This window comes from Lepidochelys kempii, chromosome 9, assembly GCF_965140265.1.
Source record: "Lepidochelys kempii isolate rLepKem1 chromosome 9, rLepKem1.hap2, whole genome shotgun sequence".
NCBI lineage: Eukaryota > Metazoa > Chordata > Testudines > Cheloniidae > Lepidochelys > Lepidochelys kempii.
In genome coordinates, this window is record NC_133264.1 from 58,337,750 (window position 1) to 58,365,195 (window position 27,446).

The following is a 27,446-nucleotide window of genomic DNA, read 5'->3' on the forward strand; positions in this document are numbered from 1 at the left end:
GAAGGGGGTTCCCCCCAGGGACCGTATGGGGCCAAGAATGGGCACGACCTGTGAGTCCGTGACACAGCCATCTCTGGGGTGGAACAGGGCAGCAACACCATACAGCAAATTTTAAGGGCAAAAAATGTTGAACAGCTCTTAGAATGGTTTTGGCCAGGAATCACAAGCAAGGTATTGTAAACTCTTCACTGGTCCAACTGAAAACTCTCTGTCTTGTTAAACACACACATTTAATAAAATAAAAAAATGTCATTTACCTTTAGAATGAAGATGCATTTCCAAATGAATGCCTGCTTGGACACATTCAAGCACGCTCAAGTGTTAGGCAGTATTAAAGAGTTAATAGACTGAGGATTTGCTGTGCTGTAGCCTTCTGCATGTGCCATAAATATTTGCTTTGACCTTACAGTGCTATTGAGAGGTGTGCCAGATTAGCAAGTGAAACTGGCAGCCACCATTGGATTTGACAAATACAACAAAGAATGTTAGGCTAGGCTGTATTGATTCACCACCTCCTGAGGGCACTGCTGACCCAAAAGAGGGAGGCAATGGTGTGGATAGAATTAGCACTCTGTCCGCCTGAGCCATGCATGAAACCATCAACAAGGAAGGAAGAAAAGAAGAGAGACGAAACCAGGAAAAGGACATGAACCGCAAAAGTCACTCGGTGCAGTTGTGGCAAGTTGTCGCCCAAAGCCTCTCAGAGCCCAGCCGTGGGGGCTGCTCGCTTGGAAGAGAGACAGATGAGACAGAGAAGGATCTGTCCTCAGGTATGTGAGGGGAGGGAGGGAGCCAGATGTAAAGGATTGTCTTGCCAGTAACTCAGGTCCTGCTTTGACAGAGCTGTTTTTGTTCTCCAAAGACCTGGGGAAATGTGTGTAGTACATACTGCAGGGGCATAGGTGCGGGGGGTGAGGTGGGAGGGTGCTGCCAAACCCCCTGGCTTGAAGTGGTTTCTTTGCTTTCGCACTGTGTGGTGTAAACAGCCTAATCCCTTTTCCAAAGTGTGTCGCTGCACCAGGGGATGTGTCATGAAGCCATCACAGGGCTGGGGGTCTCATATCTTTATTCCCTCCCCCTTAGCTCTGCTCTGCCTTTGAACCATCACTTCGGCAAGGAGGAAGCAATTTCCCCAGCACATGCCCAGATCACTGCAGACTCGCATCCCCGTCACAGGACTGGTTCTGCTGAGTTTGCAGCAATGGTGATTAGAGCTTCAGGCCCCAGCATGCTAAATCATGGGGAATGTGGTTGCCCAAGGCTCCTCTCTGCTGCAGGGATCCAGCTCAGCAGCCAGAGCCCCAACTGCATACAACAGTATCTTCCCCGCTGCACTCCACTCTCCACCCCCTATTTCTAGCTTTGGCAGGTCCTGAGAGAGAAACCTTTGGTTTGTAACATTGTTATGTATGGGAAAGCCTTAGCTCTGCCCAACCCTGAGCTGCTTGGGAATTCCTCTCTGCTATAACTATTTGCAGGCCACCTGGAGAAGTTTGTTGAGGATTGTCATGCTACCTCACACCTGACTCAGCAGCAGCCCAGACTCCACACTGCTCGTCTCTTCCTTAGGATACACTTTCTGTCCTATGGGCAGCTCTAGGCAGACAGGAGCAGGCTCCACACAGCAAATCACAAAGGTGAGGGCTGGAATGTGTCTGGCCTCACATCAGCCATCCCTGGGCCCGTGCGGCTTGAAGGCTAGCCTGCCTCTGGGTGACACACAGCAGCAAGGGTGCTTGCTGCAGACCTGTGTGTGTGACTCATGGCAAGCCAGTCGGTGAGTCACTCACCACCAGTGGTTGCTTCCTCACCATGGCTTGCTGGTTTGTGAGCCCTGTGCCTGCAGGGGGTAGGTGGCAACCACAGACACAGAGGCACGTGACATGGGCATGCCTTCCCCAGCCGTCTTGCTCTTTTCTGGCTGTGTTTCACTAGTCCTGGTTTCCAGTCCTCTCAGCTATTTGCATTTGGCACGAGTAACCAAGTGAGTGTTGTGCTCTTCTCTCTCCCTTCCTCCCTGCAGGTGACTGGCTCCAGGACGCACATGTAGGACACAGGGACAGATGGACGTGGCTGTGCCAATAGCAGTGCAGGACCATGCGTGTTGTACTGAGTGTGCTTCTGCTCCTCTTTCGTCAGATCCTCTTGCTGGGTAAGCTCCCTTGTGACACTGTGACCTGGCAAGAAGAGGGTGGCTATGGGGCACTAAAGGATTCACAATCCTTGGCAAAAATGTTTATGTAGCCTTGGGACAGCTGTGCAGTGCTGGCCCCATAGGATCTCCCTCTGTCAAATACCTGGAAAACCTAAAAGTAAAAGCCCAGTGAACAGTGCAGTGGCTTTGCTACTGAAGAGTCCAAGTAAAGGCCGACCTTTGCTATAAGCAAAACAAAAGATTTCTGACAGCCTGCCTTGTTAATATCCTAACAGGACAAGTCATTCAAAACTCTGCATAGCTTAGAGCCTTGTTACTGATAAGCTATTGAGAATTTATTAGGAAAAAAATGCTTCGGTGAAAGCATGTGGCTGATGAGATAAAGAACCCAAACATCACGGTCCATGGGCCGTTTGAAACTATAATTAAACACCTGTGTGGGAAGCAGAAAGGAGAAACTGAATAACAATAGAGTCCTCTGTGTACATATGGATTATATACGTTATAGGGTGTGCCTACATGCATGATGTGTACACAGTGAAATCTTTTCCCACCTCCATAAAGAGATGACAGAATTTTTTTTTGTCAAACTGGGTTTTTTTTCTTGTGCAAAATAACTTTTTGACCAACACACATTTCCTTTGGATTGAAATTTTTGATTGGTTGAAATTTTGCAGGTTTTTTGGCCACAAAACTAAAAAAATCATTTTTTTCATTTTGGGGGTTTTACTTTCCTTTCTCTCCTATTTTTCCACCTTTTTCCAGTGGTAGAAAAAGATAAAGATAAAGGAGGTTTTTTTTAAAAAACAGAAAAAAAGAAAACCTACAATTTTTGTTGGTTTTCAGGTTTTAATTTTGCTGGGAAAAATTAAAAGTTCTGCAAAAAAATTCAAATGAAATGCATGTTTTATACTTTGATCTATATTTTTAACACAAAACTTATAGCATTTTTCAAACAGCTCTAATTCTAGGCAGACTGTGCACTAGGTTCCCCCACCCACACACTTCTAGTTCATTGTGCAGGCCAGCAAAGCAAGGCCAGGAAGCAGGGACACTGCTCTAGACTGAGATGTTGTTTACACTGGCACTTTGTTGGCAAAACTTTTGTCGTTCAGGGGTGTTAAAACCTTCCCCCCACTCTGAACAACAAAATTTTACTGACGAACAGCGCCTCTGTGAACAGCGCTTTGTGGCAGGAGCGCTCTCCTACTGACAAAGCTGCTGCCACTTGTGGGGGGTGGAAGTTTTTTGTCTGCAAGGCAGCTCTCTCCTGCCAACAAACAGCAGCTACACTGCGCACGTTTTAGCGGCACGGCTGTAGCGGCACAGCCATGTTGCTAAAAGTTGCATAGTGTAGCCATTGCCTAAGACTGGTCTGAACACTGCAGGTTTGTCTAATCCCTCTGAGTGCCCTTGGGCACAGTAGAATATTAGGTTGCTTGAACTTCAGCTTGAACCAAAATTAGGTCGAAATTATAGAAGTCAATTTTTAGAAAGCGATTTTATACAGTCGATTGTGTGTGTCCTCACTAAGCGCATTAAGTTAGTGGAGTGCGTCCACAGTACCGAGGCTAGCGTTAACTTTTGGAGGATTGCACTGTGGGTAGCTATCCCACAGTTCCTGCAGTCTCCGCCGCCCACTGGAATTCTGGGTTAAGCTCCCAATGTCTGATGGGGCAAAAACATTGTTGTGGGTGGTTTTGGGTACATGTGGTCAGTCGCCCCTCCCTCAGTGAAAGCAACGGCAGACAATCGTTTTGCACTTTTTTCCATGCGGGCACCATACTGCTCTCAGCAGACGGTGCAGTAGGACTGCTAACCATCATCATTGAACGACCGCTTCCGCTGCCACTCTCCTCTCCTGCTCCCTTGGTGGTCTCGCAGGGCTGCTTCCACTGCAACTCTGCTCGGCTGCTCTTGTCTCGCCATAATACAGCAAACATGCAGCCCGCTCAGCTGTTGTGTCCTGGCAGCAGACAGTGCAGTAGGTCTGCAAACCACCATCATTGAACGACCGCTTCCGCTGCCACTCTGCTCTCCTGCTCTGCTGCAGACGCCATACCATGGCAAGCGTGGAGCCCGCTCAGATCACCGTGGCAGTTATGAGCATTGTAAGTACCTCGTGCATTATCATGCAGTATATGCAGTACCAGAACCTGCAAAAGCAGGCGAGGAGGCGATGGCAGTGTGGTGAGGAGAGTGATGAGGACATGGACACAGACTTCTCTCAAAGCACGGGCCCCGGCAATTTGGCCATCCTGGTGGCAATGGGACGGGCTCATGCCATGGAACACCGATTATGGGCCTGGCAAACAAGCACAGACTGGTGGGACCACATAGTGTTGCAGGTCTGGGATGATTCCCAGTGGCTGCAAAACTTTCACATACATAAGGGCACTTTTTATGAAACCTTTTGACTTGCTTTCCCCTGCCCTGAAGTGCAAGAATACCAAGATGAGAGCAGCCCTCACAGTTCACAAGCAAGTGGCAATAGCCCTCTGGAAGCTTGCAACGCCAGACAGCTACTGGTCAGTCGGGAATCAAAGTGGAGTGGGCAAATCTACTGTGGGGGTTGCTGTGATGCAAGTAGCCAACACAATCACTGAGCTGCTGCTATAAAGGGCAGTGAGTCTGGGAAATGTGCAGGTCATAGTGGATGGCTTTGCTGCAATAGGATTCCCTAACTGTGGTGGGGTGCTAGACGGAACCCATATCCCTATCTTGGGACCGGAGCACCAAGGCAGCCAGAACATAAACCAAAAGGGGTACTTTTCAATGGTGCTGCAAGCACTGGTGGATCACAAGGGACGGTTCACCAACATCAACGTGGGATGGCCGGGAAAGGTACATGATGCTCGCATCTTCAGGAACTCTGGTCTGTATGAACAGCTGCAGCAAGGGACTTACTTTCCAGACCAGAAAATGACCATTGGGGATGTTGAAATGCCTATAGTTATCCTTGGGGACCCAGCCTACCCCTTAGTGCCATGGCTCATGAAGCCATACACAGGCAGCCTGGACAGTAGTCAGGAGCTGTTCAACTATAGACTGAGCAAGTGCAGAATGGTGGTAGAGTGTGCATTTGGACATTTAAAAGCATGCTGGCGCAGTTTACTGACTTGGTTAGACCTCAGCGAAACCAATATTCCCATTGTTATTACTGCTTGCTGTGTGCTCCACAATATCTGTGAGAGTAAGGGGGAGACGTTTATGGTGGGGTGGGAAGTTGAGGCAAATCGCCTGGCTGCTGATTATGTGCAGCCAGACACCAGGGCGGTTAGAAGAGCACGGCAGGGTGTGCTGCACATCAGAGAAGCTTTGAAAACCAATTTCATGACTGGCCAGGCTACGGTGTGACAGTTCTGTTTGTTTGTTTTAATGAAAACCCGCCCCCTTGGTTCATTCTACTTCCCTGTAAGCCAACCGCTCTCCCCTCCCCACTTTGATCACCGCTTGCAGAGGCAATAAAGTCATTGTTGTTTTAAATTCATGCATTTTTTATTAATTCGTCACACAAAGAGGGGGATAACTGCCAAGGTAGCCCAGGAGGGATGGGGGAGGAGGGAAGCACCAGGTGGGGTGGGGCAGGGGAGGAGGGAAGGACAAGGCCACACTGCACTTCAAAACTTATTGAATGCCAGCCTTCTGTTGCTTGGGCAGTCCTCTGAGGTGGAGTGGTTGGATGCCTGGAGGGCCCTCCCCCGCCCCGTGTTCTTGGGTATCTGGGTGAGGAGGCTATGGAACTTGGGGAAGAGGATGGTTGATTACACAGGGGGTGCAGTGGCGGTCTGTGCCTTTCCCACACCTCAACCATAAGCCAGAGCACATCAGTTTGATCCTCCAGTAGCCTCAGCATTGCATCCTGCCTCCTCTCATCACGCTGCCGCCACCTCTCCTGTTGCTCCAGCCATCTATCCTCTCGCGCGTCCCTCCTGTCCTCACGTTCATTTTGTGCTTTCCTGGACTCTGACATTGTCTGCCTCGACGCATTCTGCTGGGCTCTTTCAGTGCAGGAGGACTGCATGAGCTCAGAAAACATTTAATCGTGAGTGCATTTTTTCTGCCTTCTTATCTACGCTAGCCTCTGGGACAGAGATGCTAGTGGCAGCATTGAAACATTTGCAGCTGTGGGAGGAAAAAAAGGGAGATTAAAATTGAAAAAGACACATTGGCCTTTTAAAAGGAGGGGCTGATGTTTTCGGTTTAACATGCAGTACAAACCCAACTAACCCCGCACCACACCCAATTCTCTGGGATGATCACTTCACCCGTCCTCCCACCATGTGGCTAATAGCGGGGATGATTTCTTTTCAGCCACAGGCAAACAGCCCAGCAGGAACGGCCACTTCTGAATGTCCTCTGAATAGAATTCCCCTATTTCAACCAGGTGACCATGAATGATATCACTCTCCTGAGGATAACACAGAGAGATAAAGAATGGATGTTACTTAAATGCCAGCAAACACTGGGACCACACGCTGCCATGCTTTCTTATGCAATGATTCCAGACTACGTGGGAAAGCGGGATACCCGGAGGAAGCACAGGCAGGAATGTCTGTGAGGGGAGGGCTCCTGCCTCATACTGAGAATGAGGGGCGATCAGCAGGTTATCTCAAGTGCTTATATACGAATGCACAAAGCCTTGGAAACAAGCAGGGAGAACTGGAGGTCCTGGTGATGTCAAGGAATTATGACGTGATTGGAATAACAGAGACTTGGTGGGATAACTCACATGACTGGAGTACTGTCATGGATGGTTATAAACTGTTCAGGAAGGACAGGCAGGGCAGAAAAGGTGGAGGAGTAGCACTGTATGTAAGGGAGCAGTATGACTGCTCAGAGCTCCGGTACGAAACTGCAGAAAAACCTGAGTGTCTCTGGATTAAGTTTAGAAGTGTGTGCAACAAGAGTGATGTAGTGGTGGGAGTCTGCTATAGACCACCGGACCAAGGGGGTGAGGTGGATGAGGCTTTCTTTCGGCAGCTCGCAGAAGCTACTAGATCGCACGCCCTGGTTCTCATGGGTGACTTTAATTTTCCTGATATGTGCTGGGAGAGCAATACAGCTGTGCATAGACAATCCAGGAAGTTTTTGGAAAGTGTAGGGGACAATTTCCTGGCGCAAGTGCTAGAGGAGCCAACTAGGGGGGGCGCTTTTCTTGACCTGCTGTTCACAAACCGGGTAGAATTAGTGGTTGAGTTCAGGATCCTGACACAGGGAAGAAAGGTAAGCAGCAGGATACGGACCCTGGACTTCAGGAAAGCAGACTTCGACTCCCTCAGGGAACGGATGGGTAGGATCCCTTGGGGGACTAACATGAAGGGGAAAGGAGTCCAGGAGAGCTGGCTGTATTTCAAGGAATCCCTGTTGAGGTTACAGGGACAAACCATCCCGATGTGTCGAAAGAATAGTAAATATGGCAGGCGACCAGCTTGGCTTAACGGTGAAATCCTAGCGGATCTTAAACATAAAAAAGAAGCTTACAAGAAGTGGAAGGATGGACATATGACCAGGGAAGAGTATAAAAATATTGCTCAGGCATGTAGGAATGAAATCAGGAGGGCCAAATCGCACCTGGAGCTGCAGCTAGCAAGAGATGTCAAGAGTAACAAGAAGGGTTTCTTCAGGTATGTTGGCAACAAGAAGAAAGCCAAGAAAGTGTGGGCCCCTTAATGAATGAGGGAAGCAACCTAGTGACAGAGGATGTGGAAAAAGCTAATGTGCTCAATGCTTTTTTTGTCTCTGTCTTCACGAACAAGGTCAGCTTCCAGACTGCTGCGCTGGGCATCACAACATGGGGAATAGATGGCCAGCCCTCTGTGGAGAAAGAGGTGGTTAGGAACTATTTAGAAAAGTTGGACGTGCACAAGTCCACGGGGCCGGACGAGTTGCATCCGAGAGTGCTAAAGGAATTGGCGGCTGTGATTGCAGAGCCATTGGCCATTATCTTTGAAAACTCGTGGTGAACGGGGGAAGTCCCGGATGACTGGAAAAAGGCTAATGTAGTGCCCATCTTTAAAAAAGGGAAGAAGGAGGATCCTGGGAACTATAGGCCAGTCAGCCTCACCTCAGTCCCTGGAAAAATCATGGAGCAGGTCCTCAAGGAATCAATCCTGAAGCACTTACATGAGAGGAAAGTGATCAGGAACAGTCAGCATGGATTCACCAAGGGAAGGTCATGCCTGACTAATCTAATCGCCTTCTGTGATGAGATTACTGGTTCTTTGGATGAAGGGAAAGCAGTGGATGTATTGTTTCTTGACTTTAGCAAAGCTTTTGACACGGTCTCCCACAGTATTCTTGTCAGCAAGTTAAAGAAGTATGGGCTGGATGAATGCACTATAAGGTGGGTAGAAAGTTGGCTAGATTGTCGGGCTCAACGGGTAGTGATCAATGGCTCCATGTCTAGTTGGCAGCTGGTGTCAAGTGGAGTGCTCCAGGGGTCGGTCCTGGGGCCGGTTTTGTTCAATATCTTCATAAATGATCTGGAGGATGGTGTGGATTGCACTCTCAGCAAATTTGCGGATGATACTAAACTGGGAGGAGTGGTAGATACGCTGGAGGGCAGGGATAGGATACAGAGGGACCTAGACAAATTGGAGGATTGGGCCAAAAGAAATCTGATGAGGTTCAATAAGGATAAGTGCAGGGTCCTGCACTTAGGACGGAAGAATCCAATGCACAGCTACAGACTAGGGACTGAATGGCTAGGCAGCAGTTCTGCGGAAAAGGACCTAGGGGTGACAGTGGACGAGAAGCTGGATATGAGTTAGCAGTGTGCCCTTGTTGCCAAGAAAGCCAATGGCATTTTGGGATGTATAAGTAGGGGCATAGCAAGCAGATAGAGGGACGTGATCATCCCCCTCTATTTGACATTGGTGAGGCCTCATCTGGAGTACTGTGTCCAGTTTTGGGCCCCACACTACAAGAAGGATGTGGATAAATTGGAGAGAGTCCAGCGAAGGGCAACAAAAATGATTAGGGGTCTGGAACACATGACTTATGAGCAGAGGCTGAGGGAACTGGGATTGTTTAGTCTGCAGAAGAGAAGAATGAGGGGAGGTTTAGATTGGATATTAGGAAAAACTTTTTCACTAAGAGGGTGGTGAAACACTGGAATGAGTTACCTAGGGAGGTGGTAGAATCTCCTTCCTTAGAGGTTTTTAAGGTCAGGCTTGACAAAGCCCTGGCTGGGATGATTTAACTGGGAATTGGTCCTGCTTTGAGCAGGGGGTTGGACTAGATGACCTTCTGGGGTCCCTTCCAACCCTGATATTCTATGATTCTATGATTTGATAGCTGCTTTCAACTATCTGAGAGGTGGTTCCAGAGAGGATGGTTCTAGACTATTCTCAGTGGTGGAAGAGGACAGGACAAGGAGTAATGGTCTCAATTTGCAGTGCGGGAGGTTTAGGTTGGATATTAGGAAAAACTTTTTCACTAGGAGGGTGGTGAAACACTGGAATGCGTTACCTAGGGAGGTGGTAGAATCTCCTTCCTTAGAAGTTTTTAAGGTCAGGCTTGACAAAGCCCTGGCTGGGATGATTTAATTGGAGATTGGTCCTGCTTTGAGCAGGGGGTTGGACTAGATGACCTCCTGAGGTCCCTTCCAACCCTGATATTCTATGATTCTATGATTCTACGTGCTACTGGCCTGCCGTGGTAAAGAGTCCATGGAGAATGCAATAAAGCTGCACTCCCCAGAAACCTTTTGCAAAGGCTTTGGGAGTACCTCCAGGAGAGCTTCACTGAGATGTCCCTGGAGGATTTCTGCCCCATCCCCAGACACGTTAACTGACTTTTCCAGTAGCTGTACTGGCCGCGAATGCATCCCATGTCTTCTGGGCAAAGTAATCATTAAACACGCTTGCTTTGAAACCGTGTATTATATTTACAAAGGTACACTCACCAGAGCTGCCTTCTCCGCCTTCAAGGTCCGGGAGCCCAGGTTGGGAGGGTATTGGATCCAGGGTGATAAACAATTCCTGGCTGTTGGGGAGAACACTTTCTCCGTTTGCCTGGTGTGCACTGTCTTCAACCTCCCCCTCCTCCTCATCTTCCTCATCCCCAAAATCCTCTGACCCTGAGCTGGCATTTGCCTCTTGGGTTTTTCGGTAGGCTTGCATAAGCTCCTTAAGTTTCATGTGGCACTGCTTCGGGTCCCTGTGATAGCCTCTGTCCTTCATGCCCTTGGAGATTTTTTCAAATATTTTGGCATTTCATCTTTTGGAATGGAGTTCTGATAGCATGGATTCATCTCCCCATACAGCGATCAGATGAAGTATCTCCCGTTCGGTCCATGCTGGAGCTCTTTTGCGATTCTGAGACTCCATGGTCACCTCTGCTGATGAAATCTGCACGGTCACCTGTGCTGATCAGCTTGCCATGGTGGCCAAACAGGAAATGAAATTCAAAAGTTCGTGGGGCTTTTCCTGTCTACCTGGCCAGTGCATCCGAGTTCAAAGTGCTGTCCAGAGTGGTCACAATGGAGTACCGTGGGATAGCTCCCAGAGGCCAATGCCATGGAATTGCATCCGCACTAACCCAAATTCGACCTGGCAATGTTGATTTCAGCACTAATCCCCTCGTGGGGGAGGAGTACAGAAATCGATTTTAAGAGCCCATTAAGTTGACAAAAATGGCTTTGTTGTGTGGACGGGTGCAGGGTTAAGTTGATCTAACACCGCTAAATTCGACCTAAACTCATAGTGTAGACCAGGGCTCAGATTGCATGGGTATAACCAAGAGCAGAACTAATGCTAAGTACTGTTGTTGCTGAGGAAATAAGACAATTGTGCAGGATAAATCCACATGCTGCAATGACCTCCTTAGATGCTGAAATGTTATACTTTGGGCATCCTTCATATGCTGCAGCTGACCAATAGGAAAACAGCACTCTCTTCTTGTAGGGTTATAATGCTATTGATCTGCTTTCCTCTGTTTTCATTTCAAGGCATGCTGTCTCCTCCACAGAATGTGACGCTAACATGTGAAAATTTCCATATTCTCTTGGTGTGGGAGCCCGGTTCCGGCTCAGGCAATGGAACCCAATACGAGGTTCAAAGTTACCAGCGGTATGTTACAGCGGTGAGCAGACTGACTCTTTTCCAGCCAGTTTTGTGTATTCCTAGGCCCATCTTTAACCTCTCTGCATTCTAGGGTTCTAGTTTCTTTACGGTCAGGTTATCCACCCTTCTGGACCCTTGCCTGGCTTCCCTCTTTTACCTGGGCGAATAACTGATTTTTAGGTTCCATGGCAGTTTTGAAAAATCAAACAAGAATTCAGTTAAATCCAAACCGAGTCCAGGATTGCGATCATTTTCTACAAATTGAAAAAAATCCATTTTGGGTCAAATGAGACATGTTTCATTTGACCCAAAATGTATATTTTCAAACATTTTTGAAGGGCTAGATTCACAACCTGGAGAGTGGTGGTGCCCTTCTTATAATGTGTAGGGTATGCACCTGGGATGTCCCCAGGTTCAAGTCTGTCCTCATGGCTAATTATTTATTCAAAGTGGAACAGCTTCAACAGGAGAGACTTGCCCCACATTATCCCAGAGCCCAGTGGTTAGAGCATTCTCCTGGAGACGCAAGTTCAAATCCCACTGCCTGAGGTGGAGAAGGAGGAATTAAACCTGGGTCTCCCATATCCCAGGTGAGTGTCCTAACCACGGGGCTGAAATTTATAAGGAGGGCACCACCAGCAGCCATTTTCTGAATGGCGTCTGAGTCCTGAATAACAAACTTTGGGCAGAAACCATTCAGACAGTTGTGTCCAATTTGGAAAATAATTTCAGGTTGACTGGAACTTCATTTTTCAGTGAATGAACTATTCGTCTGAAACATTTTGCCCAAGTCTAATCTGGCCCAAGCAGCCCGACCAACAGCAGACATGTGAACCTCCCACCAGAAAGGGAGGAACTGAGCAGGAAGTGGAGGGCACTATGGCAGCCAGAGGGTTGTTTTTTAATTAAGTAAAAATATAAGCATATTTTCTGTCCCTTTCCACGGGCCAAGATGGCAGTGGATGGGGTGGAGGTGGAGCAGAGGATCAGTCTTGGCTGCTCCCTCTTCAGTCCAAAAGATTCCCACCTGACTCACCTGAGCAAGGTTTTTCCTTCTGGAGTCTCCCTGTCTGAGGGGGGATTAAATGGAGCTGGGAGGAGGTGGTGGGTAAGGGGTGCTGATGGCTCCTTCTTGTTGCATTACTGTGGCTGCTTCCATGTGCAGCTCTTCTAACTGGACCAAAGTGGACACCTGTTGGAGGAACAGCACCAAATCATCGCACACATGCAAACTGTACTTCGAAGACATACACAAAATGTACTGGGCCAGAGTGAGAGCCATGGATGGAACCTGGGTGTCCAAATGGACCATTTCCAATGAACTGCAACCTTACAGAGACAGTAAGAACCTTTGGGAGCCCAAGGGCAGGAGGAGGGGCATAGCAGTGACTGTGTGGAGGGAGATTCCCCATGGGTTTGAGTTTCTGGAGATGGGTTCCTGTGCTCACTGGGGGAGCAAGATGGGAAAGGATTATGGGATGGTCAACACTGATGGGGAAGACAACGGGGTTCCGAGAAGGTAGGAATGATCTACCAGAGTGGAAGAGGATAGTGATTTAGGTCGCAGTGTTTTGAATAGGGCCTGGGGAGTACAGGAAAGATGAAATCCAACTTTTGGGAGAAATTTTGAGGCTTCTGTGTGTGTGTTCGGGGTGGGGAGGTTGGGCTGGATGGTGGTGGTGGTCACAATCACACCTGGCCTTGAAATCTGTGAATCTCCCTGTTCATCCCATTCTTTCATGGGCCATGCAGAGAAGAGGATTGCCTAATTGCTCATAACACTTCGACAATCATTACAATCTAATCTCATGCTTCAGGGCTTCAGCTGGTTGCCTGCAGGGGTTGGGAAGGAATTTTTTTCTTTGATGCACAGTTGTGTTCTGGTTGTTGTTTTTTCCCCACCTTCCTCTGAAGCATCAGAGATCAGTCATGGCTAGAGACAGGATACTGGTTGGGGTGGACCAGTGCTCCGAGGTGGTACAGAGAATCCTCTGTCTTAGATGCCTGGCTGGTGTGTCTTGATCACATACTCAAGATCTAACTTATCATCAGACTAGGGGTCAGGAAAGAATTTTGCCCCTGGTCATACTGGCAAGGATCTTGGGGTTTTTTGCCTTCCGCTGCAGCATGGGGCAATGTCTCACCTGATCAACTCCCTGCCATGGAAGGGCCTCAGGCACTGGTGGCATCTTGTTCTTTCCTGGTGCCTGGCCTCACAATGGTTTAGTCTCCTGAGGACTGAAATGCTTTGGTTTGACTGAAGTTGTTGGACTCAATACAGTGTATTTGGGTGGAATTTAATGGCCTGTGCTATTCAGGAGGTCAGATTGGATGGTGTAATGGTCCCAGCTAGCCTTACACTCTTTGAAGTTATGCAAGGGGATGATGGGGCAGTAGTGAGAGTGGATGGAGTGGTCAGAGTGGATGGAGTGGTCAGAGGAGGGCAGGTGAAATGGGGACATGTTGAAGCCCTGCACGCAAGAGATTGAAAATAGAGGGAGAGAGAAGGGCTGAGAGTGGGAGCTTGAAAAGTGAGAAGGAGATGGAGTCAAGGGGGCAGGTTTACAGATTAAAAGTGGATAGTGAAAAATACCCCTCTGAGTCAGAGACAGGGGTGGAGAAGGAGAGAGCTTGGGCAAGTGGGGAGGAGAAGGCTGGGTGGGAGAAGGTTCTTGCTCGCTGGGTGTCTTGTCCTTGATGAATCCCATGAGATCCTGGGGAGGGGAGGGGTGAGAGTCCATGGCGGGGAACATTTTATCTGGAAAGATGGGGATGCCTCTCTCTAAGCTAATGCAAATTCACATTTTGAGTGTGACTGAAAGTGCTGAGATGCCCCCGTGGTGACCAGAGCAGACAGCTAGACAGGGACACAAAAAACAGCTGCTGGGCAGGGGTAGACCTAGGAGTCCACGCAGAGTCATCCTGCCAGAAAGGAGCTAGCTGCTAGCAGAACTATGCAGAGTCCCAGACAGAGAGAAGGACCAAGTGTCTTCCAAGCCATACTTCTGTGTCCCAGAGCCTCTCCCACACCCTACAAGGATATTACTGTGGAGGAGTGAACGAGGAGGGTTTGTACATAGCAGGTTGCCTGAGTCACAGCAGGGGAGGCTGGGGGAGGAGTTTTTTTTCTGATTCTTCCTTGTAACTGCCTTTTGTTGTTTGTAATCCTCTCTGAGGTCACAACCTGCTCATATCTCACTGTCAATTCTGGGAGAGCTGGTTACTCCAGCCATTCTCTCCAGGTGCTTTCCTGTTTGTAGCCATTCTGCTGTGCCAGCTCTCTCAGGGAAGGCATGTATCTCAGGTGTTCCTCTAGGTGCATTTGAGGGCCAGCCAGAGGTGAATTGGGGCATTTTTGAACATGGATTCACCTTGCATGGCTTCATTCTCTGACTGCAGAGAAGTAAATTAGAGGTAGAGAACTGCCCAGCAAAAATGCCTTCACTGTAACCTGTAGGGAGCCTATTGAAGGGTGAAAGGTTAGTTCAGTTCCATGCCCATTCATTCCTTGGCCATTTGCTGATATTGCTGTTTGGAATGGTGGATTTACATGATTGACGTATGTCCCACCATTAGGACCTGGACTGAGACTACCTCCTCATATCATATGGGCTGTTCATCAACTGTCAAATGATAACCAATGATTACCAATCCTGTAACCCCAGACAGCTAACTTCTGATTCCAGAAGCTCAGTTAATCAACTGTCAAATGATAACCAATGATTACCAATCCTGTAACCCCAGACAGCTAACTTCTGATTCCAGAAGCTTTGTAGGTGATAGTATATCAAGTAGATGGAGACACCTTGGTTTTCAGATACTAGGTGAATATGTAGAGTTAGCAGCCATAATACTCTAATTTTTACCTTTTAATCTGAGTAAATTTAACATGGGAGTGAGAGTCTGGAGTTGCCACTTGAGGGATTTTGTCTGACAGTAGAAAAACTCAGCTGTTGTCATGACGTAGTGAGGCACATTGCAGTGAAACATGATGGTTTGTTGTATCATCACGTTGACATCATCATGGCTGGATGCAGGGAGAATGTCATCCTGTGACACAGCGTTGCAACAACATGGCCTTTCGTGGGCCTCAAAAGTGACTTCAGGATTTGTGAATGCTGGCAGGTCATCCAGAAGGCTCTCTGAAAATGTGCGGAAGCGGGTGCCACCCTTTGGTGGCAGGTGCCATATTTGTGTGGAGAAGTGCCTCTCTATTTTCTAGACAGAGTTGGAACAGGAAACTATCTGGGGCGGTAAAAGGAGCTCTTGAAGACCATAAGGTTGGAATTTATGGCTTCAACTATCTTTAAAGGAAAGGGCATAGGAATCCCGGCAATAGAGGATGATGCCCTTGGAGTCTAGCTGATGAAGAAGATTGGGCAACCTGCAGTGTCTTTTCTGTGTCCAGTCTAGACAGAATTAGATATGGCCAATCTTCCTGCAAATCCTTGACTGACTTAGATTGTAACCTCTTTGGGGCCCAGACCAATTTTCCATTATGTACAGTGTAACCCACACACCTCCAGGGTGTGGTGTTCCATCCACTCTAGTGGCATCAAGACCACTTGGAGAGAGAAAAAGAGATGAATGAGTTTGTTCTACAGCCTTAGCTAAGAGCCAGTTGGCTTTTAGCTCATGCTGTAGAGGCTCATGCACTAACCTATAGAGGTCACAAGTTTGATCCCGCCTACCGGGGTCTGTCAGTGTTACAACAGTGCCTAGAACAATGAGGCCCCAATCCCAGAATAGAGCATCTGAGCACTGTAGTAATACCAATAATAATTAATAAATCCTGGGCACAAATACCTATAAAAATTATGAACTTGTGAATCTCAGTGAAAGGGAAGTGTTATGGTACTTAGCAGAAAATGTTTCAGAGAACACTGCAAAGCAGAATCAGGGACATCTCTGGACTAGAGCCATTTCTTAGCATTTAAAAAAATTCCTGTGTTTTTAATCTCTCCAGTGGCTTTTGAGTGTGCAGTTTCCATGTCCCGCATTATGCTCCCATTGGTTGGTTTTGGTTAAGACATTAGCAAAAGCTGAAACACAGTGGTTAGCACTGCAGTTGCCACTCTTGCTGTATATTTGCACTGAGCACACTCACATTGTTGCATGTTGGTTGGTATGTGTAGTGTGTGTAAAGGCTGCATATTGAATAGGGCTGATTAACTGAGGACAGGGGCATCACTGTTTGGGAAGGAATGGCAAAGGGATTGGGGATTAAAAGTGGTTGCTGCCACTATTAACCGGGTTAATGCCTCTTTCCTTTGTTCCAAGCTTTCTACTATTGTACTCTGAGTGTCTCTGATGTTCAAGTGAAACAAAAGTGTAGTCGCTTTGGGAACTTCTTGTTTCATTGTAAAACTCATGACTTAATGGGGAAAAAGAGCTGGAATAAATGGACTGAAACACACTGGCTGAAAATAACCCAGTTAAAGGATTCTGTTACTGACTGAAATGCCTACTGAGCTTTGACAATGGTGCAAGGGAGTGCGAGATGGAGAGCTAGATTCGCTCCCCTTTCAACGGTGCTGGGTTGAACTCTCCAGATCAACCAAAGCTAAGAGCAGTGAGGGAGCCATAGAGACTGGATCTTCTGCCGGCCACGCAGTCCTTCCACGTGATTTGTGGAATAGCCCAGGATGGGATAACAGTATGAAGTCCTAGGTAGGATGGAACAGAATAGCACAGAATAGACTCAGGGATTGGATTTCCCCCTTAGGAGCATTTGCTCAGGACAAGGCTGGAATTCATTGGTGGAGTAATGGAGGTACTGAATGATTACCCAGACTGAGTAAATTCCCCTCTTGCTCCAAGGCTGAGGATTTGTGACTGACACAGTGAATGAACACAAAGATGGAATTCTAGATACAATTTAAAGTTTTCTATTGCAAAAGGCTAGGGTTAGGGTTAGTCCAATTGAAAATAGCTTTTTGATGAACTGACAGTTTTTTGCAGACATTTCTAGTTTGGGATTATCAGTTTTCCTACCAAAATCTGAAAAAAAATGTAGAAAAATTTCAATGAAAATGGGGGAAAAAATCAATTTCATTGAAATGATACACTGGGGAAAAAATTATTTCCTAAGCTACTCTATTGAAATCCTGTCATCCCAGGAGCCGGGTGTCTCTTCAGGATTGAGCAGTCCTGAAGACCAAGTCCCATCTCAGGTGTCTATGTGCAGCCAGAGTTTGAGCCTTGGCTCTACTTGAAGATTTAATTCATACTATAACTCCAAGTCTGAGTTGTAGATTCCTGCTGGGAAAAGCCAGCCCATCTGGCTCTTGAGATAAAATGCACTTAACCCTTTCACCCAGCAAGGCCATGAGCTACAGCAGTGGTCTGAAACCTTTTTACACCCAAGATCACTTTTGGAATCTAAGGGCAACCCAGAATCTACCCCGCCCCTTCCCCGAAGCCCTGCCCCTTCCCAAAGCCCCGTCTCACTCACTCCATCCCCCCACTCTCCGTCGCTCGCTCTCCCCCACCCTCACTCACTTTCACTGGGCTGGGGCAGGGGGTTGGGGTTCGGGATGGGGTGCAGGCTCTGGGCTGGGGCCGAGGGGTTTGCAGTGTGGGAGAGGGCTCTGGGCTGAGCCTGGGCAGGGTGCTGGGGTGCAGGAGGGGGTGAGGGATGCAAGCTCTAGGAGGGAGTTTGGGTGCAGGAGGGGGTTCTGGGCTGGGGCAGAGTGTTGGTTACAGGAGGGGGTCCAATGGAACTGGCTCTGGGAGGGGGGATCAGGGCTGGGGCTTGGGGTACAGGAGGGGATTTGGGGTGCTGGCTTTGGGAGGGGGTTCAGAGTGGGACTTGGGGTGCAGGAGGGGGTATGGGATACTGGCTCCGGGAGAAGGCTCAGGGCTGGGGGTTGGTATGCAGCCTTTCACTGGGCAGCACTTATTTCTGGCGGCTCCAGGTCGGGGGCGGGCGCAGCAAGGCTAAGGCAGGCTCCCTGCCCACCCTGGCCCCACACTGCTCCCAGAAGGTGTGGCCCCTGGGGGGGCGTGGCAGGGGCATGTGGCTCTATGCACCACTCCTCTCTACAAGCACCGCCCCCGCAGCTCTCCCAGCCAATGGGAGCTGTGGGGGAGGTGCTTGCAGGCAGGATCAGCACGAGGAGGGAGACCCTGCCCCCCCACCTCCGGGGCCATGGGGCTGACCGCTTCTGGGAGCAGCGTGGGGCCAGGGTAGGCAGGGAGTCTGCCTTAGCGGCAGCCCCACTCAACTGCCAGAGATCGCATTTGACTGGGAGATCCTCTTGGATTGACCAGTCAATCGCGATTGAGTGGTTGGTGGCCACTGAGCTACAGAGTTCCAGTGGAATATTCAAAAATTCCTTGGAGACTTAAATTCCTTGGACTTTCAGGCTGCCTAGAGGCAGCAGTAGGCTTAATGAGGCCTGAGATGCGTGTAATCTGAGAAGCACAGAGTAGGTTAGCAAGAAACAGGTGCTAATGGGCGGTAGCCAACTGAAAATTTGCGATAGTTTCTGTGGCTTCCAGACATCGCATATGTCACCACCAGGCAGCACTACTGCCAGACCTACCATGACAGCAGATGAAGTTACCAAACTCTAGGACAGGAATCTACAAAAAGAAGGTGATTGGTTCTAAGGAAACAAGTAACCTGACAGTTGTGCCTTTTCTCTTTGATTTTTACAGCGATTGTGGGTCCCCCTAACCTGACTCTTATATTGGTGAATGAGAATCTGACTGTAAATCTGTCCATGCCACTCACCCCTTACCGCAGGAGAAATGGCACTTACAAGTCAGTCCAGAAAGTGCTACCGAACTGGAAGTACCGGGTCAGCCTTTCCGAAAAGGGCGTTCACATCAACAATGTAAGCAACATTCACAGTGTGACGGGAGGAGAAGAGGAGGTTACACACTTCTGTGTGATGTGAGGTTGGGCAGAGTGGTGGGTGATATCAGATATTGTACTGGGTGAACCTCACAAGGGGCAGGGGTTGGGTTTGGTTTGGTTTGACTAGAAGAATGTCAAAGTTGGGATGCTTATTTGAGCTTCCTGAGTCAGCAAAATTGGGTTGGAAATCTTACGGGATCAGGATTACTGGTCCTTCAACTTCTGATCCCAGCTGGCACCCAGGGCCATCCCAAGCAAAAAATTTGCCGTCCCAAGCTCTGAGAGCGCAACTGTCCAAGGGGGGGAAAAAAAGGGTGGCTGGAATGCCGCCCCTGGAATTGTGCCGCCCCAAACACGTGCTGCTTTCCTGGTGGACTAGAGCCGGTCCTGCTGGCACCCTTCCTGGTGGTGGTTTGGTACCTCTAGTTCTGGGACCCAGATGTTTGGAGATGGGCAAGAAACTACTCCTGTGAACATTTCAAAAGGGATTGAGTTTGTTTCTAGGACTGGGTTCTAGCAAAGGCTTGAGGATTGGGGTGGTTTCTTATTTTTCCAAACTAGTTCAACCATCCCTAATCAGGAGACGGAGAGGGAACTCTTGTAAGTGAAGGGCAGAGAGAGTGGAATGCCTTAGAAGCCATTAAATGGCATGTGTAAAGTGGGAAGACCTCAAGAACAGAAATGCGGACTGAACTATGGATTAGGTATGGAAAGTACTTATTAGAGGTGATTAAAGACCCCTGAGTGATGGTGTAACATAATCTGCACTGGAACTAGCTGACAGGTAGCTGCAGAGAGCAAAATGCAGTCAGGAAAGGTCCAGAGAAAGGCAATGGAGACTGACAGAGCAGGAGTAGTTAAGTCAGAGAAGAGTCGTGGAAGAGGGGATGTGACGGAGATACATAAAGTAATGAATGAGAGGGACTGATAAATCAGACACTTCTATTTTCTCTTTCTCCTAATGCAAAGGGGACACTAAGTGGAATGAAAAGGCAGCAAGTTTCAAACTGACATAAAAAAAGGCTTTTTTGCATAATGAACATATTGGATTCCTTGCCACAAGATACTGAAGCTAACAGCTCGACAGCATTCCAGAAAAGCATTAGACATTGTGCTACTGTGTTCATGTATAAGAAAAATGACTGAAATTACATTAGCTAAGATAAAAATGCACATGGATATTAACCTGCATAAACCAGCCACTAACTACCTCTTCTTAGGAAGAAACTGATCCCACAGCCATGTTATTGTAGAATTATCCATTGGGGAGGTTTTAGACCAGGGTTGGGCAAACTTTTTGCCTTTTTGCCCTTTTGTCCATTGGGGAGGTTTTGGACTGGGGGAGGGGCACATCAGGGACTAGAAATTGTATAGCGGGCCATGAATGCTCACAAAATTGGGGCGGGAGGTGGTGCGGGCTCTGGGGATCAGGAGTTTGGGGTGTAGGAGGGTGCTCTGGGCTGAGATCAAGGGGTTCGGAGGGTGGAAGGGGGATCTGGGCTGGGGCAGGTGTGCGGGAAGGGGTGCAGGTTCTAGCTGGGGGTATGGACTCTGGGATGGGGCTGGGAATGAGAGGTTTGGGGTGCAGGAGTGTGCTCCGGGCTGGGATTGAGGGGTTTGGAGAGCGGGAGGGGGATCAGGGCTGGGGCAGGCTCCGAGCAGCTCTTACCTCAAGCGGTTCCCGGAAGCAGTGGCATGTCCCTTCTCTGGCTCCTATGCAAAGGCGTGGCCAGGCATCTCTGCACGCTGCCCCATCCACAGGCACCACCCCTGCAGCTTTCATTGGCGTGCATAGGAGCTGGAGCGGGGCCGTACCGTGGCTTCCAGGAGCTGCACAGTGCGGACCCAGCCAGTGCACCGGAGGGGGACTGAGCCGTGTGGTGCAGTCCCCAATCCAGCGCCCCGGCCGGAGCATCGGAGCAGGACCAAGCCTCAAGGTGCGGCCCCCAAGCCAGCACCCCGGCCAGAGCATCAGAGCACGGCTGAGCTGCGTGGTGAGGCTCGCGGTCCAGATCCAGCCCATGGGCCATAGTTTGCTCACCCCTGTTTTAGACCTTCTTTGGAAGCATCTGGTACTAGTCCCTGGATATTGGGTTAGATGGATCCCCTGGTCTGATCTATTTTGGCAATCCCTCTGTTTTTAAAATGACAGTAGCTTTCTGCTGAAGGATGTGTCATATGCCTCAGGAGTCAGGAAGCATAGACACCTCACAAGGGTGACATGAGAGAATTTTTGCTCCATGGTGCAGTTGTTAGGCAGGTGCTATCATGGCAATGTCTCCCTCTCTCCTTAAGGTGTCCCTTCAGCCAGAGGGCAAGATAACTTCGCACACATTTGAGTTCCTGAAACCAAACACCAATTACTGTGTCACAGCCCGTGTGGTCCGACAGCAAAGCAAGGTGTCTGTGCAATGTATCAAGACTCCAGACAGTCCGGCAGGTAAGACAGCTTCAGGGCAGTGCCACTGCTGTATTCCCTGTTCAGACTTCTGGCTTAGATCTGGGGATGGATTGACTGGTCAGGGCCGTGGCCATCAAGGACAACAGAGATAGAGAGCCGAGTCTGTGAGAGGAGGGTGACCTGATAAGCTGCGTGATTGAATTTGGTGAATCTGCAGAGCCACATGAGCATAGAAAGTCATTGCTCCCACGGTGTAACATGGCTGGAGTTTTGCTAAGCATTCCAAACTATGTTGTTTCTGAGGGTAGCCACTTAGAGATGATAAGGAGTTAACTACAGATGGCATGTTGTGCCCCTCTTACCTGGATTGCAAAGAGCACTCAGGTGCCAATGTCCTCCCACCCATCCTGTAGCATGTCTGCCATTGAACAAGACCCAGCTGTGGGTGTGTTCCGGTAGCCTCCGCAAAGGAAAGCAAAGAGTGCATGATGCAAGAGTGACTTGCAGACACAAAGAGGAGCACAGCTCTCATGAAGGACTTGCCTATGGCTCAGCCACTAGAGCTGCTTTGGACCAGTTGCTCTCGTTGGAGATGGGGTTGGAGGTGCACGTTGCTACATCTGCTCAGAGAACCTGGACACCAGTGAACTGGTACATGTCCAGAGTTAAAATAATGAGGAGCAGGGGGAGTGCAGTTCTCCCTCTCCCCTCATTCTTCACAGCCCGCCCCCCCCTCCAACACCCCCGGTGGTGCAGCAAGGGCACCCTTTCAGTCACTGACCAGGCCCCAGCTGGCTGACGAGAGGGCGCAGGTAGCACCTCCTTTGGTGTAAGTGATGGGGGTGACTCGCACCGATTGGTAAGACCTCCATGTGGCATGTAGCAGTCCAGATGATCAGGCCCCGAAAGGTGGGTCAGTGTGAGCATTTCTCTCTCCCCCCTGCTTGAACTGTTCTTAATTCTTTTCAGATTTCCTTTGGGACCTTGTTCTTGCTCTGGTTGCCCTTCTCCTGCTGCTTCTGCTGAGCGCCATTGGCTTCTATTTCCTCAAGCTCTACATGTATTCAAGCGTCTCAGAAATGCCCTTCCCCAAAACACTGGTGAGTGAGCAACAACTCCTGTCAAGCATCAGTAAATGGCACTTTATTGTTACACTGCTGAGGCCATGCAGCAGTTAGGCTGTGCACTGGCTGGACATCCGAAGCCATCTAATTCTTACAGAGCATGCCTCCTGCTCTGGAACTGGCAGCTCTTCGTTCTCTCTGCTGGGCTGTGAGTTTACACAGATACGTTTGGTCGGGATGAACAGTGATTGACTAGGGAATCACTGAGTGAATGCCATACCTAACGGAGAGCACTGGAGGGAGCTTCGGGAAGGAGACACGAGGGGAAGAGGTTTCAGAGTGGTAGCCATGTTAGTCTGTATCAGCAAAAACAACGAGGAGTCCTTGTGGCACCTTACAGACTAACAAATTTATTTGGGCATAAGCTTTCGTGGTCTAAAACCCACTTCATCAGATGCATGGAGTGGAACACACAGTAGGGAGGTATACATACACAGCATATGAAAAGATGGGAGTTTCCTTACCAAGTGGGGGGTCAGTGCTAACGAGCCAATTCAAGAGGGGAAGAGTGGAGAATAACAAAGAGGGTGAAGCTGAGATATTTCCTAAGTAGGGCTGTCAATTAATCACAGTTAACTCATGCGATTAACTCAAGACAAATTAATTCATTTAAAAAAGTTAATCGCAATTAATTACAGTTTTAATCACACTGTTAAATAATAATAGAATACCAACTGAAATTTATTATAAATGTTTTGGATGGTTTTTCTACATTTTCAAATATATATTGATTTCAATTGCAACACAGAATACCAAGTGTACAGTGCTCACTTTATATTATTATTCTTGATTACAAATATTTTCACTGTAAAAAGATAAACAAAAGAAATACTATTTTTTCAATTCACCTCATACAAGTACTGTAGTGCAATCTCTTTATCGTGAAAGTGCAATTTGCAAATGTAGATTTTTTGTTACATAACTGCACTCAATAACAAAACAATGTAAAACTTTAGAGCCTACAAGTCCACTCAGTCCTACTTCTTGTTCAGACAATTACTAAAACAAACAAGTTTGTTTACATTTACAGGAGGTAATGTTGCCTGATACTTATTTACAATGTCACCTGAAAGTGAGAACAGGCGTTCGCATGGCACTGTTGAAGCTGGCACTGTAAGGTACTTACGAGCCAGATTATGCTAAACATTTGTATGCCTCTTCATGCTTTGGTTTGAAGATTGCACTATCTTTTGGTTTTTTACAGTGCAAAAATTTGTAATAAAAGTAATTATATAAAGTGAGCACTCTACTCTTTGTATTCTGTGCTGTAATTGAAATCAATATATTTGAAAATGTAGAAAAACATCCAAAAATATTTATACCAAATTTCAATTGGTATTCTATTATTGTTTAACAGTGTGATTAAAATTGTGATTAATCACAATTAATTTTTAATTGAGTTAATTGCTTGAGTTAACTGCGATTAATTGACAGCCCTAGTGCTAACTACTTATGTTAAACATTTGTAAATTGCACTTTCATGATAGAGATTGCACGACAGAACTTGTATGAAGTGAATTGAAAAGTACTATTGCTTTTGTTTATCACTCACTATGGCCAACAAAATGGCAGATGACATTCAGTGTTGATAAATGCAAAGTAATGCACATTGGAAAACATAATCCCAACTATACATATAAAATGATGGGCTCTAAATTAGCTGTTACAACTCAAGAAGGAGATCTTGGAGTCATTGTGGATAGTTCTCTGAAAACATCCAGTCAATGTGCAGCGGTAGTCAAAAAAGCGAACAAAATGTTGGGAATCATTAGGAAAGGGATACATAATAAGACAGAAAATATTATAATGCCTCTATCTAAATCCATGGTACGCCCACACCTTGAATACCTCATGCAGTTCTGGTTGCCCCTTCAAAAAAAAAATTAGAATTGGAAAAGGTAGAGAGAATGGCAACAAAAATGATTAGGGATATGGAACAGCTTCCATATGAGGAGAGATTAGTAAGACTGGGACTTTTCATCTCAGAAAAGAGATGACTAAGGGGGGATATGATAGAGGTCTATAAAATCATGACTGGTGTGGAGAAAGTGAATAAGGACTTGTTATTCACCCCTTCACATAACAGAAGAACCAGGGGTCACCCAATGAAATTAATAGGCAGCAGGTTTATAACAAACAAAAGGAAGTACTTCTTCACACTGTACGGTCAACCTGTGGAACTCAGTGCCAGGGGATATTGTGAAGGCCAAGACTATAATGGGTTCAAAAAAAGATTTAGTAAATTCATGGAGGATAGCTCCATCTGTGGCTATTAGCCAGGATGAGCAGGGATGCAACCCCATGCTCTTGGTGTGCATTAGCCTCTGACTGCCAGAAGCTGGAACTGGATATAGGTCTAGTTGGATGTCTATATTGGGGGAAGGGGGGCAGCTTCAGCCAGGACAACAGGACCTGGAGTGAGGGGCAAATTCCACACCTGCCCTGAGGCTTGTAGTTGGGGAGGGGGCAATACCCCCCCAACCCCCTCCTCAAACTGCATCCATGCTGGATGACAGGGGATGGATCACTCGATAGTTGCCCTGTTCTGAACATTCCCTCTGAGGCACCTGGCACTGGCCACTGTCAGAAGACAGGACACTGGGCTAGATGGACCATTGGTATGACCCAGTATGGCCGTTCTTACGTTTATGTTAGTGACAAGAGTGGTGTAAATGACTAGGCAGGAGGACAGGTTCACCCATGCCTCATTTTGAGACAGTCCCTTACAGAGGGCAGTGTCAGATTGTTTTCCTGTTCCCTGCCAGTTTATGTACTGGAAGTTATTGTTGCAGTCATTTGTGTCTGCTGGAAAGTAGAGTCTTTTTAGCTGAAACTGATACATGTGTAGTAACTAGGAAAAGGGGAATGAGAATGAATTGCTGTGGCTGTTATTGGTGCTAACCATGAGAGAATCACTTTAGCAAACAAACCACTCCAAAAGGTTTCTCTTGTGGTTTATGATTTAACTGAGCAGTCCCTCACGGGATTGTTCCCTTCTCTACAGTTGGAGGTACTGAAATTTATTCATATGTTGATGAGCATGTCTGTGGTGCTCATTGCCATCATATGTGAGTCTCTGTTATTGCTTTGTATTGATTTGTTGTTCATTTTTGGCAGGCTATTCTGAATGAAGAGCTAAATGTGAATCTCTGGAACAAGTCACTTGCCCATGACCTCGAGGGTACCTCTGTCACTCTGATCTCAGTGGCTGGGCTTGCCTTCAATGATAACTCCCCAGTGGAGCAAGAAAGACTCCAAATCCAGCTACTTCCAGAAGGCTGCCAGGCCTGGGAGGAGGAAGACTACTGTGCCAATGGGTTTGGTCCAGACTACTGTGAAAACATGGTCTCTTCCAGTTCCTCGGGCCAGCTAGAGTTTGCTGGCACTGTAGACTCTGAAGCCCCCTTGTCATCAGCAGGACAGATGAAGGATGTATATACAGGTGAGGGGAACTACAGGACTGCACTGGAGGTCCAGCTTCCTGTGGGCCAGTTGGTGTTTTCTGAGCAGCTATCTCCAGTGTCAGCAGGACTGTCCAGAGATGGTTATATGAGTGACAGGGGCTTCCGGACTTGCTCAGAGATTCAGATTCCTCTGCATCTCCAGGTTTATTGCAAGTACTCACCTTCAGTATCAGAAACCTGCAGTCTTTCACCATCAACCTTCAGCCTCAGAGACCTTAAAAAGAACACTGATGGCAAGAGGAGAGGGTGGCCACTCACGGACTGGGTTGATATTCCTCTCAGCTCCGTGAAACTGCAGGTCAATGGAGAAACACGAGACCACCTTGCTCCTTTTCCCACGCACTTGTACAGTCACACTGCTGATAAGACAATGAAGGACCACAAAGCAGATTTGACAAGGTTGGGTCAGAGTGATGTAAAGCAGCAGGAATACCTACCTATGAGCCAAGAGCAGCATGGCTTCCCAGAGCGCACAGAGCTTAGCAATGACCCCAGTGGGGAGCTGTACCCAAAGGCTGATGACACTAAGATCACGACTTTCTCTAGCTATGAATTACACCCTCAAGTGCTTGTCCTGTAGCTAATGATACTGGAGCTGGGAAGAAGACATTAGTGTACATATGTTTATCCACGTGCAGGGGATCTGATTCTGGACTCACTTGTAGTGGTGTGAATCAAGATTGACACCACTGAAGTGTTATATACATAAAACCAGTGAGATCAGACTTTGGAACTGGGCCGAAACCAAAACCCTAGCTCCAAATCCAGGAACCTTCACCCCTGAACAGCAGCCCCTCAGTTGGAAGTTCACTGCCAGGGTGATTGGACTTGGCCATGTGGCCAATAGAGATAGTTTGACCTGTAAATTTAGATACAACCTTTTGGTTCAGGCCCACCTGCAGTAGAAACCAGTGGAGACTCATGGTTTTGACTGAGTTTCAGTGTGAGTTTGTGGGTCCATCTGAACATGAAACTTAAGGAAAACATCGACACAAAGCAAAAACAAGGGAAAGGCTCTGAGTGGTTCCTGAGACCTGATTGAATCACATTTCTCATACAGCTTTAGTGACAGACAAACTGAGGGGGTGACTTTCTCTCTAGTATATGTATATATCTGATGTGAAGCTGGAAACGTTGAATGTACATTGTAAGTATCTCTTTCTTAGAACACTAATTTATTATGGAAATGTCTCTCTTTCATGCTCTGTCTTCTGCATCACGCAAGACCAGTCCAGCTTTGCATACATTACACAAAGCTATAATATGCTGCAGCAAATGTATGAGAAATATACTAGGAAAATTGGGGGTTTCCCGATGGGGAAAGGGAGCCACTTGCTTTTCAGAACCTGCTTTATGTGTTGCCATCACCT

The 27,446-nt window shown here is 47.7% G+C and overlaps 1 protein-coding gene across 1 annotated transcript; it reads left to right on the forward strand.

Annotated features, from left to right (window-relative positions):
* The first annotated feature begins 505 nt into the window (after positions 1–505).
* On the forward strand, positions 506–27,446 carry LOC140916924 (uncharacterized). Its single transcript, XM_073358822.1, has 8 exons — positions 506–770; positions 2,024–2,152; positions 11,109–11,242; positions 12,389–12,564; positions 18,886–19,064; positions 21,383–21,527; positions 22,458–22,588; positions 25,730–27,446. Exons 3-8 carry the CDS (start codon positions 11,196–11,198, stop codon positions 26,654–26,656), a joined length of 1,605 nt encoding a protein of 534 aa, XP_073214923.1. The 5' UTR covers positions 506–770; positions 2,024–2,152; positions 11,109–11,195; the 3' UTR covers positions 26,657–27,446.